Source organism: Podarcis bocagei, assembly GCF_964188305.1.
Source record: "Podarcis bocagei genome assembly, chromosome: 5".
Lineage (NCBI taxonomy): Eukaryota > Metazoa > Chordata > Lepidosauria > Squamata > Lacertidae > Podarcis > Podarcis bocagei.
Window position 1 is genome coordinate 102340277 of NC_138129.1, and position 17185 is coordinate 102357461.

General features: G+C 44.6%; 1 protein-coding gene across 4 annotated transcripts in view; it reads right to left on the reverse strand.

The window, feature by feature from the left end:
* The window catches only part of CRIP2 (cysteine rich protein 2), a 43559-nt gene that overhangs the window by 5783 nt on the left and 20591 nt on the right, over positions 1 to 17185 (reverse strand). For 2 of the 4 annotated variants that reach the window (XM_081193347.1, XM_081193349.1), the window contains exons 2-6: positions 15909 to 16003; positions 9464 to 9521; positions 8046 to 8183; positions 6250 to 6318; positions 4704 to 4798 (exon numbers count right to left, since the gene is read on the reverse strand). In XM_081193347.1, coding sequence (XP_081049473.1) covers positions 4704 to 4798; positions 6250 to 6318; positions 8046 to 8183; positions 9464 to 9521; positions 15909 to 16003 — 455 coding nt within the window. Of the gene's footprint in view, positions 1 to 4703; positions 4799 to 6249; positions 6319 to 8045; positions 8184 to 9463; positions 9522 to 15908; positions 16004 to 16135; positions 16256 to 16826; positions 16864 to 17185 lie in introns of those variants that run through there. The other 2 variants (XM_081193348.1, XM_081193346.1) reach the window with 2 other exon arrangements.

A 17185-nucleotide genomic window follows, 5' to 3' on the forward strand; every position in this document is an offset into this window, starting at 1 on the left:
TAAACGGAGAGACCCATATAAACCAACAGTACAGATTCTAAAAAAGAATAACATAGAATTCAGATGGGAATACCCGGAAGGTATTTCCTTTGTCTACAAAAGTAAAAGACATAGACTCACGAGCTTGGAAGAATTAGGGAAATTTTTGAGAAAATACAAAGAGCTACGAAGTGAGGACGAAGAAGCAAGAGGAGTGGAACCAGGAATGGAGGCTGCAGGAGGAGTGGATCCGGAGGAGATAGAAAAAGAAAAAAGGGAGGAAGAAGAAGAGGTAGACGAATTATAAAATTTATAACAAAGAACTCAAAATGGCTAAAACGGAGTTGAATTTATGGACTTGGAACATCAATGGGATTAACGATAAAAAAAACGAAATAAAATTGAACAACATTTTAAAAAGAAAAATTTGGATATTATTTGTCTACAAGAAACTCATGTGGCGAGAAGGCATAAAAAAATTTAATCAACAAAAGACTGGGAAATGAATTTGTATCTTCAGATAAGAGTAAAAAGAGAGGGGTAGTTTTGTATATCAGGAAAAATATCGAAGCTCAACAAATCTTTAAAGACGAAGAAGGCAGAGTTATGGCTGTTCAAATAAAGTGGCAAGGAGAAAAAATAATAATTGTCGGGATCTATGCACCAAATGGAAACAAGACAGACTTTTACAAAAATCTAGAAGAAAAACTGTTCGAATATATGGATCAGAAAATCATAATAATGAGAGACCTGAATGGAGTGGTGTCAATGGAAATGGACAGATTGAAAACAACTGGGGTGAGTAAAGATGGAAAATTACCTAAGACTTTCTTTTCAATGATAAAGAACTGTAATTTGATTGATATTTGGAGACTGAGACACCCGCTAGAGAAACAATTTACGTTCTATTCTGAACCAAATCAATCTCTGTCAAGAATAGATCAAATTTGGGTCTCAAATGAACTAACTCCAAGAATCTCGGAAGTTGAAATTCAACCAAGAGTAATTTCGGATCATAGTGCAATAAAATTCGAATTAAAGGGTTTTGAAGAAAGAATGTTTAGATGGAGAATAAACGACCACCTTTTGGACGACCAGAAGGTAGTAGAAAATGCTCAAAAGTATTTGTCGGAGTATTTTTTGAATAATTGCAACAAGGGAACAAAAATGAACATGGTATGGGACGCCAGCAAAGCAGTGATGAGAGGATTTTTTATCCAGCAGAATGCTTTGAAAAATAAGAACAGAGAGAAGAATAAGAAGGAAATATTAAAACAGATAATGGAGAATTAACAAAAATTGATAAAGAAACCAAATAATGAGAAGATAAGACAGAGTATAAAGACCCTACAAACACAATTCACAATGACGATAAACAAGGAAGTAGAAGGGAATATAAAAAGAATGAGACAAAGAAATTTTGAATTTGCGAATAAATCAGGAAAATGGCTGGCGTGGCAGATTAAGAAAAGAAAGGAACAGAATACAGTAAATAAAATCATTATTGACGGCACAGAAATAGAAAACCCGAAAGCAATTAGAAAAGGATTCTTGGACTTTTATAGACAATTATATAAAAGCAAGGAAAAGAATAATATGAGAAAGATAGAAAGATTTTTAAAGGAAAAAGAAGGGCAGAAGATCCCGACGGAGAAAAAAGATTTTTTGAACGCCCCAATTGAAACTGAAGAAATAAAGGAATTGAAAAAAGGGAAAGCTCCAGGACCAGATGGATTTACAGCCAGATATTATAAGGAAATGAGAAGCACCCTACTTGTACCATTGAAAGAAGTCATAAACAACATATTAAAGAACGGTGAAATTCCAGAAACATGGATCTCCCCGATGCTTTTCAACATCGATGAACGATGAACATTCAACGCCGTTTACCTTCCTGCCGGAGCGGTACCCCGATGCATCTCCCCGATGCTTTTCAACATCTTTATGCGCCCCCTCACCCAGCTTGTTTGGAGTTTTGGGCTGGGTTGCCATCAGTATGCCGATGATACCCAACTCTATCTGTTGATGGATGGCCATCCTGACTCGGCCCCAGACACACTGACCAGATGTCTGGAAGCTGTGGCTGGATGGTTACGTGGGAGCCAGTTGAAGCTAAATCCTTCGAAGACAGAGGTCCTGTGGCTGGGACGGGGCGATATGGGATTGGGGGGCAACTCCCATCTCTTGCGGGGGCGCAATTAGTGCCAGCACCGTCCGTTAAGAGTTTGGGTGTAATCTTCGACACCTCCCTTTCCATGGAGGCGCAGATTGCAGCTATAACAAAGGCGGCATTTTTCCATCTCCGCCAAGCTAAGCAGTTGGCTCCTTACCTCTCTCGCCCTGACCTAGCCACTGTGATCCACGCGACGGTCACCTCCAGACTGGATTATTGTAACTCGCTCTACGTGGGGCTGCCCTTGAGACTGACCCAGAAACTCCAGCGGGTGCACAATGCTGCAGCGAGACTCCTTACGGGGTCCTCGCTGCGATATCACATTCACCCGGTGCTATACCAGCTGCACTGGCTCCTGGTGGAGTACAGGATCAGGTTTAAGGTGCTGGTTTTAACCTTTAAAGCCCTATACGGCCTAGGACCCTCGTACCTACGGGACTGCCTCTCCTGGTATGCCCCACAGAGAAACTTACGGTCTTCAAATAAAAACATCTTGAAGGTCCCAGGCAACAGAGAAGTTAGGCTGGCCTCAACTAGAGCCAGGGCTTTTTCGGCTGTGGCTCCGATCTGGTGGAACACTGTCACAAGAGACCAGGGCCCTGCGGGACTTGACATCTTTCCGCAGGGCCTGCAAGACAGAGCTGTTCCACCAGGCCTTTGGCCAGGGCACAGCCTGACTCCCTCCCTCGGCAATCTTCCAACAGTGGAAGAATGGAGAAGGAAATTGACTGAATATGCAGAATTGGACAAATTGACTGGGAAGATTCAATATCAGAAAGACCAAAAGTTTATCGAGGACTGGGGGAAATTTACAGAATATCTGAAAAATATATGTGATGTACAGACAACGCTTGTTGGTTTTGAAGAGACTCTGTAAGATAGTAAGAAATACTGCAAAAAAGAGAGTAAGAGGAAAAGGAGTTGGGAAAGGCAATATTATGTTTAGAAATGCGTTAACAAATAGAAATTTTACGAAAGATTGACAGAGAAACTGAGGGAAGTCAAAAATTGAAGCATGAGTGCAAAATAATTTGTTGACTGTATAAAACTTGTTTGGAAAATGAATAAAAAATATTTAAAAAAAGAAAAAGGAGAAATAGAGCTGGGTGTCATCAGCATACCGGAGCTACCAAACTCCCAAACTCTCCCAGCAGTTTCATATAAATGGTAAATAGCAAAGGGGACAAAGCCAAACCCCGAGAGACCCCCAGGTCAACCTCTCAGAGGCCGTGGGGCACCTGGGCCCTTCTTTGCTTGCTCCTTTTGCATACATACAGCTGCTCTTTGGACACAGAAGAATGCAGCTTGTTTGCTTTTCAGAGCAGTAGCAGAGGAAGCTGTGCATGCCAAAACCAACTTGAGTTCATAGGGGAAGAGCTGCAGCCAGGATTTCTGGCTACAAAGCAGGGCTCGTCATCAAATTGCTGTATCAGTTAGCAAACAGGCAGCTAAACATACAAGGTTCAATCTGCCTCTAAGTTTATAACTTCTGACAGTTCTCACATTGCATTTTTCCTTCTAGAAGATGAAATGCTATGTCAAAAAAGCACTTTACACACATGAAGAACATATAAATGTTATCTGGCTCTGGAAGTGTATGCTGGGAATCCACAACAACTGTATGAAGTGGCTCAAGAGAACCTAAAATAGGAGGGAGTGTTTAATATTCCAGAGCAGACAAAGGACTATGCTCTGTGCAGGTCACAGGGACTAGAAGTACACTATGAGAAGTCACAGTCATTAAGGCAGGATGACTCCAAAGTCAGAGGAGATGGAGTGGACCTTTTCTGAAAGGTGAGCAAAACCCCTCTCTAAACTGGACCGATACATACTGTGTAAGCTCTTCACAACTAAGTTTGGAATAAACCAATGCCACATTAACCTGCCACTGGTAAAAGCCAGTTAATCAGAGCCTCTTCCTCATTATCTTTATGTAACAAGCATTTCTTGCTAATGGTTTTTACCGATTCTCAGAGGGCTTTCACAACCATGATATTTTGGAAGTGCACATGTGAAGTTGCTCAAAACCATAGATCACTCCAGGATACATTTTGTGTGTATCTGCTTATCTCAAAGCATGTTATTAACCCAATCCTCAGGTTGTAAGCCATTTCCCAAACGTCTGGTGGCATTCTCACAGGCAAATGCTTCTGTGTTTTTACTAAAACCATGACCCCTAACAATGCATTTCTAGTGACTGTGTTGCTATTATGGTGAGTGGTTTGAAATTTGTAGTGTACAACCTTTTATGAATTGAAAACAACACCTATCCCTTAGAGTAGGAAAATCTCCATAAGAAAATGCACATAGAGAGAGATTCTATTGGATTGATGTGCGGGGGGGGGGGCAGTGTTTTCTCAGTATCCTTCACCAATATTACTTCTAGATAAGGAGAAAGCCATTCAGAAAAAAATGAAACTATCATACAAAAATTGTGAATATTCACTTTGTGACAATTTTATCAAGCACTACATGTCTTTTAAATGTGCAAAATATCTGCCCAACCCGGAGACACCTGTGTTGGAATGCAGCGTTTGCACCCAAGCCTTACCTCAGCGTGGCCTCCAGGGATCAGAGTCTTTCCACAGCGCTCACAGCGCAGGCAGGGGCGGTGCCAGTCCTTGCCCAGTGAAGTCACCTTCTCAGCTAGAACAGACAAGAAGTGGCATGCGAATTTGCAAGTCAATCTGTCCTCATGGCAACTTATGCCACTTGTGCCTCACAGAAAACCATCAGACAAAAAAATCCTCCAGAGATCAGACAAACCACATCCAAAGCAGTGCCGGAAGGGTTTGACACAAGAATCTCAATGCAACATTCTGGCCACAATTCAGCATCCTCAGAATCTCAGCTCCCCTTTTCCTTTAAAGCAAGTTTCCACCCAGTCTGGGTGAAATGAAAGGCTTGCACATTTAGGGCAAAATCCCCAAAGCTAGAAGGAGGCTCAGTTCCATGGACTGAGAGATGAGGCCACAGTGCTCTTCATAGCTTCTTGCCCCTCGCAGAAGCAGAATAGATACTGCATACAGCAATGCAAATCTTTATGATTTATATAGGGCACAGAATTCAACTTTTCTAGGTGCAGAATCCTTGTTACTTTGTTCCGTTCAGTCCTGTGTACAAGGGTCAGCAGGAATTCCATCCCATTATGCACATCAATAGTCCCATTAGAAATTGCCCCACTTTTCTAACAGAGTGAGCATGCTACTTAAGTATAAATCTAGAAATTGTAGCCAGTCACTGGACCGATCAGTTCTCTGCCAAAAACTTCCAAGAACAGACCTGGTGGAACTTGCTCCATTTGGCCATTCTTTGCTCTGGCACAAATCTATAGGCCAAGGTAGAACTTGGTGTGTACCCTTACAGATTGGAGTCTTAGCAGACTGGAATGACCCTTAAATCCTTTGTTTCTTTAGCCACCAGCACACACAAACCCACTCCCTACTATGAAATCAGGATGTGAGGAACATAGCCCCCCAGAGTGCAGGGGATGAGTTAGACTCAGAGATTGAACTAGGGACCAACTTTGCAGAGAACTGCCTGTCAGAATCAAGAAAGGGCAGTTCAACCCCCCTTTTTGGAGAAGACTCTATTAGCTCTTAAGGAGAGGAAGAGTTGGAAAGCAGTCAAAGCGTTGCTAGGCAATCAGCAGATAAGCAGAGGTCTGAGTCTGGGTTGAGTGAGAGTGAGCAGGAGGGGGGAGGTCAGCCTCTCAGTCCTCAATTCAGGCATTTGGATAAAATCAGAAGGCAACAGAAGAGCAAGAGGGAAAGGCAGGAGTCTGGCGTCCTTCCTGTTGTGGGAGGGGCGAGATTTCAGACTGACCAACAAACGTAAATGCGAACAGGCGAGAAGCTGGGCTCTGGATGTCTTTTTGTAAATATACCTACGTAGAACTGCCAGAGAGTCAATTACTTCTTATCGGAGCTTGCTTGTCTGCCAGAGATGATATATTCCTTTTTTGAAAAATCAAATGTTATCTGCCATTCCAGGCCATGACCATTTCTGGCTTGGTGACGCTGGTTTCATCCAGCTGCAACATTTCACTGTATTTCCGAAGCCAAGGTGGGGCAGTTGCAGGACAGGCCAATACTCACCAAAGTAGACCTTCTTAGAGCAGCGTGGGCAGATGTTTGGCTCCCCAGTGAAGGTGGTAATGCTGGTAGCTGAAACACAAATGGGAAGCATGAATTCTCCAAAATGCTCAGCTCCAACCTCAAGAACTGGATCTGACAGACCTTGATCCTCTTCAGCCAACCAGCTCTGAATGCAGCATCCAAGGAGGAGCCATCATACTGGACAACGCCTCACCTATTCTCCTGGAAGGACACAATCATCTTGTGGCACTGAGGTAGACATCCTCTCTTGTGGAGCTGTGTGAAGAGTCATTTTTGGCTGATGAGGTCAAAGGCCTTTGTCAGGTCTAGGAAGTCGATGCACAAGGGGTGTCTCTGCTCTCAGCACTTCTCCTATAGCTGACACAGTGAGAAATCTCACCTGTGGCTCCAAGAAGCTGCCAGCATGTGAAACGATATTGACTGCCCGGCTTAACCAGGTGAAGGAACCAAATACAGGCTCTGGCAGACTAAGCGGACAAGAGTGGGTCCAATGGTAAAGAAGGCGGTTTCTGCCTGTGCTGTGGACATAAGTGAGGGGCAGATGGGGCTTGTCACCCTGGAAAGGGAGCCCATCCAGGAGACGGAAAACTCTGATACTAACCCTCTGCTGCGTTGTGGGGTATCTTTGGGAGAAGAAAAGGCTAAGGAGTAAACCCTAAATCAATCCAGAGTTGAGTCCTTAAGATGGTCAGATGGCACACTGTACGCCTCCTTCTGGCGACTCCTGCAGCCAAGCTGGTGCCAAATGTCTTGCTCTGCTTTCCTCTGGACCATGTCAGCCAGTGAGGCCGAGAGGGGGCAGCCCTGGACCTCCAGACACACTGCCCAGGCTTGTGCTGCAGGGAGGTCACTTTGGTGCTGCTAATGCAGCAAGAACGTAGGAGGCAGCAGAAGCTCAACCTGATTGGCGTAAGGTTCAAGTGCTACAGGTTGCCTTCATTGTTGGGAGAGAACATCACGTCTCACTGGTCAGTTTCTGCCCACCTTAAGCCAGGCAGCTTCCAGTCAAGACAGTTCTTACCTGCCGCTGTCTGCAGGTTTCAATGGGTGCTTGGAGCTCAGAGCATCACTTGACAAATGTACTGAACTACTGCACCAGGCAATAAAGAAACAAACCCTCTTGTACCTTGCAATTTGAAATGTCACTTTTCTCTTTCTCTCTCTACCATTAAAACACACAGATATTCACAATAAAAAACAGCACAGCACAGCACAGCACAGCACAGCACAGCACAGGACCCACCCTTTCTTTCTAAACAGCCAGTTTCCAAAGCCTGTTGGAACAAGACAGTCTTCACCAGTCAGCAGAAGAACAACAAAGTGGGAACCAGTCTAACTTCTCTAGGAAGGAAGTTCCAAGTCTGTGAGCAGCCACAACCAAAAAGGCCCTGTCCTGCCTCACCACCCAGTGTGCCTATGAGGGTGGGAGGGACCGAGACAAGGGCCTCCCCCAAAGATCTGAGAACCCAGGCAGGTTCTTACGAGGGAACATGGCTTTTCAGGTTACCTGGACCTAAAATGTATGGAAATTTTCTCCATTTCTGTAGAACTGCAACATACACACAGCACTGAGTATGCAAGGAGCAACAAAAATGGATAGCAAGCTAGTTTTCAGAAATCATGAAATGAGCCAACCACAGAGTCTCCCAATTGCTCAGCAGGGAATGGAAGAAGCAGAGGTGCCTAGGCTGTTGCCTGCCACAATCCCAACGCCCTCGCAGCACCCCTTCTCCTGCTTCCTGGGCCAGCTGCCTTTTCTGGGACCCAATGCTCACCTTTGCTGGGTCCCTTGGGTGCTGTGCTCGCTTTCTTTTCTTCCACTTTGGATATGTGCTCAACAGGGCCTGGTGCCACTTGCCCTTCAGTTTGGGGCTTATCATAGATGTAGGATCCTGCCCCTCCAATGTTCACACCTGGAAAATGGAGCAGGAGAGGTCAGAAGGGCTTTCTGCCCCAAAAGAATTGCTTTCCCGTTCTCCACAGCCATGTCTATGTATTTGAGGGAAGCCATAAACACCTTCCCATCTAGACCATGTTCCTGGTTGCAGCAATGGGCAAAAAGGTTCCTCAGCCTAGCCCAGCCAGCTAAAACCAGCATCAGAACATACAGGGAGCCAGCAGCTTCATAACTGAGTCAGACTACTGGTCCCTATGGCTTAGCATACTGACCTGAAGACAGCTCTTCAGGATCGTTCAGACAGGGGTCTTTCACAGTCTTACATAGTGAGTTGAAGCTGCCTACAAAATTATGTGCTCTCCCAGTGAGCGCCAGCCCTTACTCTGTCCCCAGTGCTTTCAAAGTTTTGGACCCAGCAGCAAATTCCTCTACTGGCACTGTCTGTGTTGGAGGGGTGTTTTCAACAGTAATCAAGATATTGTTGAGAGCCTGTGCTACTAAGGATCTGAACATCCAACCTAAAGGCCTCCCTTGTTCCCTTATCTTAGAAAGCCAGAGTTTAGTACTGCAGATACTGTCACTATCCAGTAACATGTTAGGGGATTTCATCATAAGAGCTCAATTCCTAAACCCAAGGAAGTCCCCTAACAGCAAATGTTAACATGCAATTCATGTTTTCATTATTTCCTATTGGTTTATTTTGTAGTTTGTATAAGTTAATCTGTTTTTAAGGGGAGAAGGTCAGAGCTGCCTTGGGAGTGGGCCCTAGCCAACAGAATGGCTGGAGCTGGTTCCACTGTGGGGGTTGCACTGGGACACCTGATCCCAGTGATCCCAGGCACGGGGAGGAGTTGCCTGAGTGCCAGACCACGTCGTTATTAAGGAGGCTGGTTTAGTCATTGTCTTAAGAGCATCCCTGCCTCTGGGATAATAAGCAAAAGCATGCAGTATTTTTCACTTCTTATTTCATTCATGAGGCAAAAACACTGGGGGTGGGGGAATAGGACTTGTGTAGTTGTAGCAGGGAAAGAGTGGAACATCCACCTCAGCACTTCTCTGTTCCACAAGTTTACATGTAATGTTTTGCTCTGCTCAAAGTTGCTCCTATTTAAAATAGAGCACACCTCAAACCACAAGGTGTGCCACACCAGAGATATGTGAAGACAGACATTATATAAACTCAAAAGTGATGTCTCTAGTTGGCTTTGGTGATGAGAAGGTGAGAGAGAGAGAGAGAGAGATCAGCATTTGTGTCTGGAGTTGAAACGGTCAAACCACCCAGAAAGAGAAACCTACCTTTTGGTCCAAATAATGTTGCGTAACAGGGTTTGTGACAATACGGCTTTCCATCGTGCTAAGACAGAAATGGCAACTGTTAGATTAGCCAGTGTTAATAAAAGACTATTAGTTTCAAAGAATTGTTCACTGAAGGCTGATAAATCACTAAATCATAAAGGGAGGGCATTGACTATTTCATGTGAACTTGAGTCTATAAAGAATCTGGAGTTGCCAAAAGGTTTTGTTATTTTATTTTAGATTCTAAATTTGCCATCCACTCACAAAGTGCTTGTTGTAAAATTTAAAAACAATACACCAATATTTTTAAAAGATACTGAGAACATAAAATACGCACACAGTTTTCAGGGATATTTAGAAAATCACAAAGTTAGAGCAAAGGCATGGCAAAAAGAACAAAAAACCACACACATATAGACAGTAGCGATGAGAACAAGGAGTTCTAACTCCCATGGACTTCAAAAGAGAAAGGCCGTTCCAGTTCCCAGAAGAGTTGCTGGTACTAGCCAAACATGAAGGAGAAGGGCACATGGGGGCTCAAAAAGCATCTCACCTCAAATGAGAAGCAAGTGAAACATATTAGGGATGAAAAAAGATATGAATGAGAACACCAAATAATAGATGACAAACTTGAAAGGATGGGAAATAAAATCGACCAAAACGCCAAATTAATTGAGTTGACTCTGAGATTGAGAGGTATTCCCTAAGAGACCGAAGAGATTATAGATGAGGAAATTATTAAGGAGCTAGCCAAGTGGTTACAGCTACAAGAAGGCAAAATACTTAAGGGAACTGAAAAAATATTCAGAGTAAAATCTAGTGTGGCAAAAGCCAACAAGCGGCTGGGAGACTGTTTGGTATCCTTCAGTTCGAGTCAAATTATTGGTCAAAAAATATGGAAGGCCAGGAAAAAAGTGAAATACACGAGTTCTGTGACCCGGAAATTAGCAAAAAGTTAAATATCTGGGCATATGGCTCACAGTGAAGAACACCAATTTTATTTCAGGCTAATTATGCCAGCACCTGGAAGGAGATAAAAAACAAACTGGAAATCTGGAATAGGCTAAATATCTCCTTTTGGGGAAGAATTTCTACGATAAAAATGAGTGTGCTTCCAAAAATGATCTTTTTGTTTCAACTCATCCCAGTTATAGGAACAGCGAGCTGCTTCAAAGATTGCCAGAAGGATATATTAAGATTTATTATTCCCCGACCTGGCCACAGTGATCCATGCAACCGTCACCTCCAGGCTTGACTACTATAATTCACTCTACGCGGGGCTGCCCTTGAAGCTGACCCAGAAACTCCAGCGGGTGCAGAATGCTGCAGCGAGGCTCCTCACGGGGTCCCTGCCATGGGAGCATATTCACCCAGTGCTTTTCCAGCTGCACTGGCTCCCAGTGGAGTACAGGGTCAGATTTCAGGTGCTGCTTTTGACCTTTAAAGCCCCTCACGGCCTTGGACCCTCGTACCTACAGGACCGCCTCTCCCGGCATGCCCCACGGAGAGCCTCGAGGTCCATAAATAGCAACACCCTAGTGGTCCCGGGCCCTAAGGAAGTTAGATTGGCTTCAACCAGAGCCAGGGCCTTTTCAGCACTGGCCCCGGCCTGGTGGAACGCTCTGCCTCATGAGACCAGGGCCCTGAGGGATCTGATCTCTTTCCGCAGGGCCTGTAAGACAGAGTTGTTCCGCCTGGCCTTTGGCTTGGAGCCAATTTGATTCCCTCCCCCTCTTTCTTTTTCCTTTTTCCTTTTCTCCTCCTGTGATGAGGGTGCATTTTAATATTTTAATGTTTCAATATTTAATGTTGTATTTTAATCTTGTTTTTAAGTTGTATTCATTCAACTTGTCTTTATTATTGCTTGTTAGCTGCCCTGAGCCCGGCCTGGGGAGGGCGGGGTATAAATAAAAATTATTATTATTATTATTATTATTATTATTATTATTATTATTATTATTATTATTGGAATGGCAGAAAACCTAGTATAAAGCACAAATTATTAATTGGTATAAAAGAAAGGGGAGGGTTTGCAGTACCGGATCTGAAACTGTCTCATGAAGTAGCTTGCCTTTCCAGGATACAGGAGTGGATGACATTAAAAAAGACTGGACCTAGAAGGGTTCGATAATAGATATGGCTGGCATGCTTATCTAGGTTATGAGAAGGCCAAAGTGCATAAAGGTTTCTCAAACCATGTGATTAGGAAATCATTGTACAGTGGTACCTTGGGTTACAAATGCTTAGGGTTATGAACTTCACTAATGTGGCTTAGTCCTGCTGGCCACGTGACCCGGAAGCTGTACGCCGGCTCCCTTGGCCAATAAAGCGAGATGAGCGCCGCAACACCAGAGTCGTCTACGACTGGACCTAATGGTCAGGGGCCCCTTTACCTTTATTCTCCAAAATGTATAGGCTCCTCCTTGACTGGGAGGACAAGGAGGAAGAAGTAAAATCCGTAATGGTGCAGTGGGCTAGGGACTTTGGCTATAATATCCAAATGGAATCATTGGAGAGGCTTGGGAGGGAAAATTTAAAATTCACTGCGTGTTATGATTTAAAAGAAAAATTGCATGAAAATGCTCTACAGGTGGTATTTAACACCTGTCAAACTGGCCAGAATGTTTAAATCTAGGCCAAACACCTGTTGGAAATGCAGGGAGGCAGAAAGCACAATAATCAACATGTGGGGAAACTGTAAAAGAGTTAGAGCGGCATCAGCAAACTTTTTCATCAGGAGGCCAGTCTACCGTCCCTGAGATCTTGTGGGGAGCCAGACTATATTTTGAAAAATATAAATACCCTGCAAGCCGGTCCCACAGCTGCCTCCAGACCTGGAGGAGGAACGCACTCTGCATGCGCTCAGGAGCGCGTCTCGGCGCTGCCCACTCACCGGCATTCTTGACAAGCCGATACGCCCGGAGCTCCCAGGCGACGTGCACCATGTGCTGCAGCCCGTCGTCTGAGGCCAGGTTGGTGGGCAGGCCGCGCACAGCTCACCCTCAAGTTGCTCCAGCACGGCCACTGAGTGCGCCACCAGCAGCAGCGCCGAGCCGTGATGCGCCCGTCACAATGTGCCCGTCACAATGCCAGGTTTACCTCAGCGCGGGGGCGGCGAGGCTTTGGAATGGCTGCAGGAGCTTCCTGCAGCCAATCCAAAGCCGTTCCAGCGTTGCTGAAGTCAGTCCTCGCGCACGGCAAGGTGTTCGTGGCTTCTTTTCAATGAAACGCCACACCGGTTTAGCTCAGCGTGGGGACCGACCGAGTGGGCGGCAGGGTCCATGGGCCGGATTTACCAGCCTGGTGGGCCGCATCCAGCCCCCGGGCCATAGTTTTCCGACCCCTGAATTAGAGAAATTTGGGAGATAATTTACAACAAACATTAAAAAAAATGTTCTTTCCCCAAGATGCCTGAAGCCTTCCTGCTAGGAACAATGAACAACTAAATTCCAAACAAATTTAGGATAATTTTCATGTATGCTACAGTATCAGCTAGAATTTAATTGCAAAGGGTTGGAAATGAGATGCTATCCCATCCAAGCTATACTGGCAAAACAAAATGCAAGAATATGCAGAACTAGCCAGACTATCAGCAAGGTTTTGAGATGTCACTGATCAAAAATTTAATAGAGAGTGGGATGTGTACAGTTTATTTAAAAGAACATTGCAAAAACATAAATCCGTTGGCAGGTCTGGATTGACTTTCTGCATGTAACAAGAGAACTTTATAAAAGCAATGTTATCAAAATAACCTAGAAGAGATAAAGCGTAGTGTGTAGTAAAAATAACGTAATTTGGGAACCACAATGCAGGGACCAGAGGTCATGTGGAAACCAACTACAAACTTACCTACAACAAGCGCTAATTATGGAATGAATGATTGTTTATTTTTTTCTTTCTGTTGATTACCGGCACTTTGTGTTGTGTAGTTTTTTTTAAAAAAAACAATAAAGCATTTTTTAAAAAATCAAATCAAAATATCAAATATCAAATGCAAGCTTTTGAAGTCAACTGAATTATCCAGCTCACATCAAAATCTAAGCTGGCAAAAAATGTGATTGACTTGCCTAAGATCCAGGACAAAGCGCCGCCTTTCATATGGCAGGCCTACCAAAGCCGTCTGCACCAGCTGCCAAATATCCTTCCTTTTACTCATCTGGCAAGCAGCAGTAGCAGCAGCTTGCAGCGAGAAGAAAGAGGCTTGTTCTCTCCCTGCCTCCTCATCGCCCTGGGGCACCAGAATAACCTTTCAGCAAACCAGCACCTTTCCTGTTCCTCTCTTTTTTAAACTGTGTTTATTAAGTTTTATAAACAGATGAACAAAGCAAATAATTCAGCAATAACAGATTATGCTGTAAAGCAGCAATTTTTTGACATGGGCCTTTTCAGATGTTACATGTGTGTTTTCATATGCTTATAACAAATGGAAGATGAGAATTTGTCATTCATCCACAATTTTAGTGACAGGAGTATCATATTTCCCCATAGAAGGAACATGTCTATACTTGTTTATATTGAGGTTTTGAGATGCATATGTATGAGGATGTATTCAGGTATTGCATGTTTAGTTGTTCATTAGGTTTCATTCAGTGCTCTAGTACCTACGTACCGTAAATGTGCCGTGTTGCTCTAGCATGAACATCACAGGCATAGCAAACAATACTGGCAGTATCTGCACTTAACTGTCAACAGGAGTCAATTTGTGAGAGGAAATGGTGATAAGGCATGAACATATTTCTGCACTGCTTGTACTTCCATAGAAGGAAAAGCAAATACAGCTTGAGAAAACATCCTTCCAGTAGCAACAGCAGGCTTGTCATCAGTTAGCAGACAAGAGAGAAGCTCACCCACCACATGAAGCACGGAAAGAAAATTGCTGGGTGTGACTCCTCCAAGTGTGGGACGTGGTGCAGTCAGGAAGAAACCTTCCCAGCTCCCTGGAAGCACTCCAGTGTGCTGGCTAAGACACACCTTCAGAGAGAAAGTGCTTCTCGGATGAGTCACTTTTCTCAGATTTCACATAATGGGGAACCTCATGCCTTGAAAGCAGATGATTCCTACCTACAGCTCTCTATGTGGGCACACTTGATACAGTACCCAGATACACTTTCCTTCTGCTCTCTCTACAACATTAATTGGGGAATAAATGGTGTTTGCTTGAGCTGACGGAGGCAAAGTGCCCCTAGGCCAGGAGCAGAAGAGCTGAAGCAATAATAATTTCTGGTTCCCAAGTGGGAAGGAAGAGTAGAAGTCACCTTCCAACAATTTACAATGACTCGAAGTCTAGGCTTAGGAGCATACGCCAAGCACTTTGGAGCAGCAGCAGCAGCCTTGAGGGAGGGAGCTGGCCGGGCAGCGCCTGGGCCCCCACGCAATGGGGGAGGCCCAAGGACTGTACAACATCCTGCTTCCCTCCTCTATAGTCAGCCACTCTCAGGGTTTTTTGTCTTTACACTGCCCAGTAAAGCTAAACATGGGAAACCATGCTTGTGGGATGAGGCTTATTGCACTCCGTGCCTGTTCTGCTCTGTGCCCACCCACAGTGCGGCCTACTTCTCAATTGCACCCAGCCTGCAGAAGGTGCCACTAGAGGCCAATGCATTTGTTTTGCCTTGCACTTTAATGGAATGCTAGGTGATTTAAATGCTCTACTCTGTGGCTGCTCTAACATTTTGTTATTGCTGCTGCTGCTTTGTTGTTTATTAAGGTGTTGTAATTATTTTGATGATTTTATTGTTTATACTGGGATTGTGAACTGCCCTTGTATCCCCATGTATGGATACAGTGTTCAAGGTAGAAATATTTTTATAATTAATCAAGGTATTGTCTAAGGTATGATTTAACCTCCTTATTTAGTTTTTAGAAGGAACAACAAGAGGAACCACCCTCCAGATTCAAATGGAGTATTTACACGTACAGACAGAAAGGGGGAAAGATAGGCATAAATCATTTCATAAACTTATCTGAAATGGCACAGAAACTTAGGAAAAAAATATAAAAATGAAAAGCTTTTGCTTTCAGACAACACAGAATTAGGTAGAATCATTACTTTCCTTTCTAATTTGTCGTTCCTGTTTCTTGTTCTGTACTGAAAAGATACTTCTGATGAACTATCCTTGTGCAAAGTGAAATTGGAAGCCCATCTTAACATGCAACAAATCCCACACAACCCTGTGAACTGGAAAGCGCCTACTGCGCTGGAGCCTCACAGACTGGGAGGTGCTGCCCCAATTGTTCCTCTGGGTAATTGTGACAGTGAAGAGCTGGAGCACCTTATCCTGCATGACACTACAATTGCCCCAAACATCTTGAGGGTAAACACTTTGTTGGCAGAATTCAGAAGAGAGGCTATTGGCTAAAATATGTTCACCCAGTTAACAGATCAAAGGCAAGCGCTCCCAGAAACTACCCCAATGCAGCAGGCCATGTCCAGTGGGACTCTTACCTCAGCATGCCCACCAGGAGTCAGGGTCTTGTTGCAGCGCTCACATTTCAAACAGAACTTGTGCCAGTCCTTTCCCAACGAAGTTACTTTCTCAGCTGCACAGCAGAGAAACAAGAAAACATGTAATCAAAATATGAACTTTCAGATACCTACAAACTGGCTCCCCATGCCAAACACCACCCAGCGCTTTTTTTCTGGCAGAACGCTCCAGAACGCAGTTCAGCGACCTTTTTCTTTCCCTAAATCAGAGCCCTGCGCCTTCTTCCCAAAGCCCAGGAAGCTTCTGCCTGGCATAGGGAGGGAGGCAAAATGCTCTGGCAGGATCCAAGAACCTTCCCACTTCCTTCCCCAAGCCAGGCAAGCACTTCCCACCTCAGAGGAGGCAGGAGGGCTGCAGGATCCTGTCAGAAGCCTTGCATCTGCTTCTCAAAGCCTGAGAAGCAAAATGCAGAGCAAGGCAAGGCAAATTCATGTGCAGAAGAGGCAGGGAGGGCAATTTGGATACTGCCAGGAGGGCTGAACCCTTTGCCCTCTTTTCCTGTCCCAGATTCTGTTCATCTTGAAAAGGCATGAGATGCTCCCCCCAGACTGGGATGCAACTCAGCTTGCACTGGAGGCTGATGTGTCTGCCTAGGGCAGAGCAGATAGAAAGAGGAACTGCCAAGTTTCCTAGACTGACCTTTCTGACCTAAGCTGGGCTGACCTTCCCTCCAGTCTAGACTGATACTCTTAGGGATAAGGGCCTCATTTCCTTCTTTCTTCTTCAACCTCACTTTGAGAGAGGAGACATATTTTGTGTTTCTCCTGCTGAGATGCAAGAGAAACATGGAGAACAAGAGAGAGAAAAGGAGGACCATTTCTCTCTGTGGACTTTTTGCACCTCTTGTAAGAGCCAAGCATGTGGGAGAGAAGTCACACCTTTCTTTCCAGAGCTCTCCATGGGGACAACCACAAGGAATGGGTAGCTAGAAAAGTGTTGTAATGCCCTTCAATCCTACACTGCTTCCAGGACCCAGTTGCTGGATGCTGTCCCAGTGGACAGTCCTCTACCTAGGCAGTTGAAAAATAGACAGAATTACAGTGGTACCTCGGGTTACAAACACCTCGGGTTACAAACACTTTGGGTTACAGACTCCACTAACCTGGAAGTTGTACCTCGGGTTAAGAACGTTGACCCAGGATGAGAACAGAAATTGCGCGGCGGTGGTGCAGTGGCAGCAGGAGGCTCCATTAGGCAAAGTGGTACCTCAGGTTAAGAACAGTTTCAGGTTAAGAAC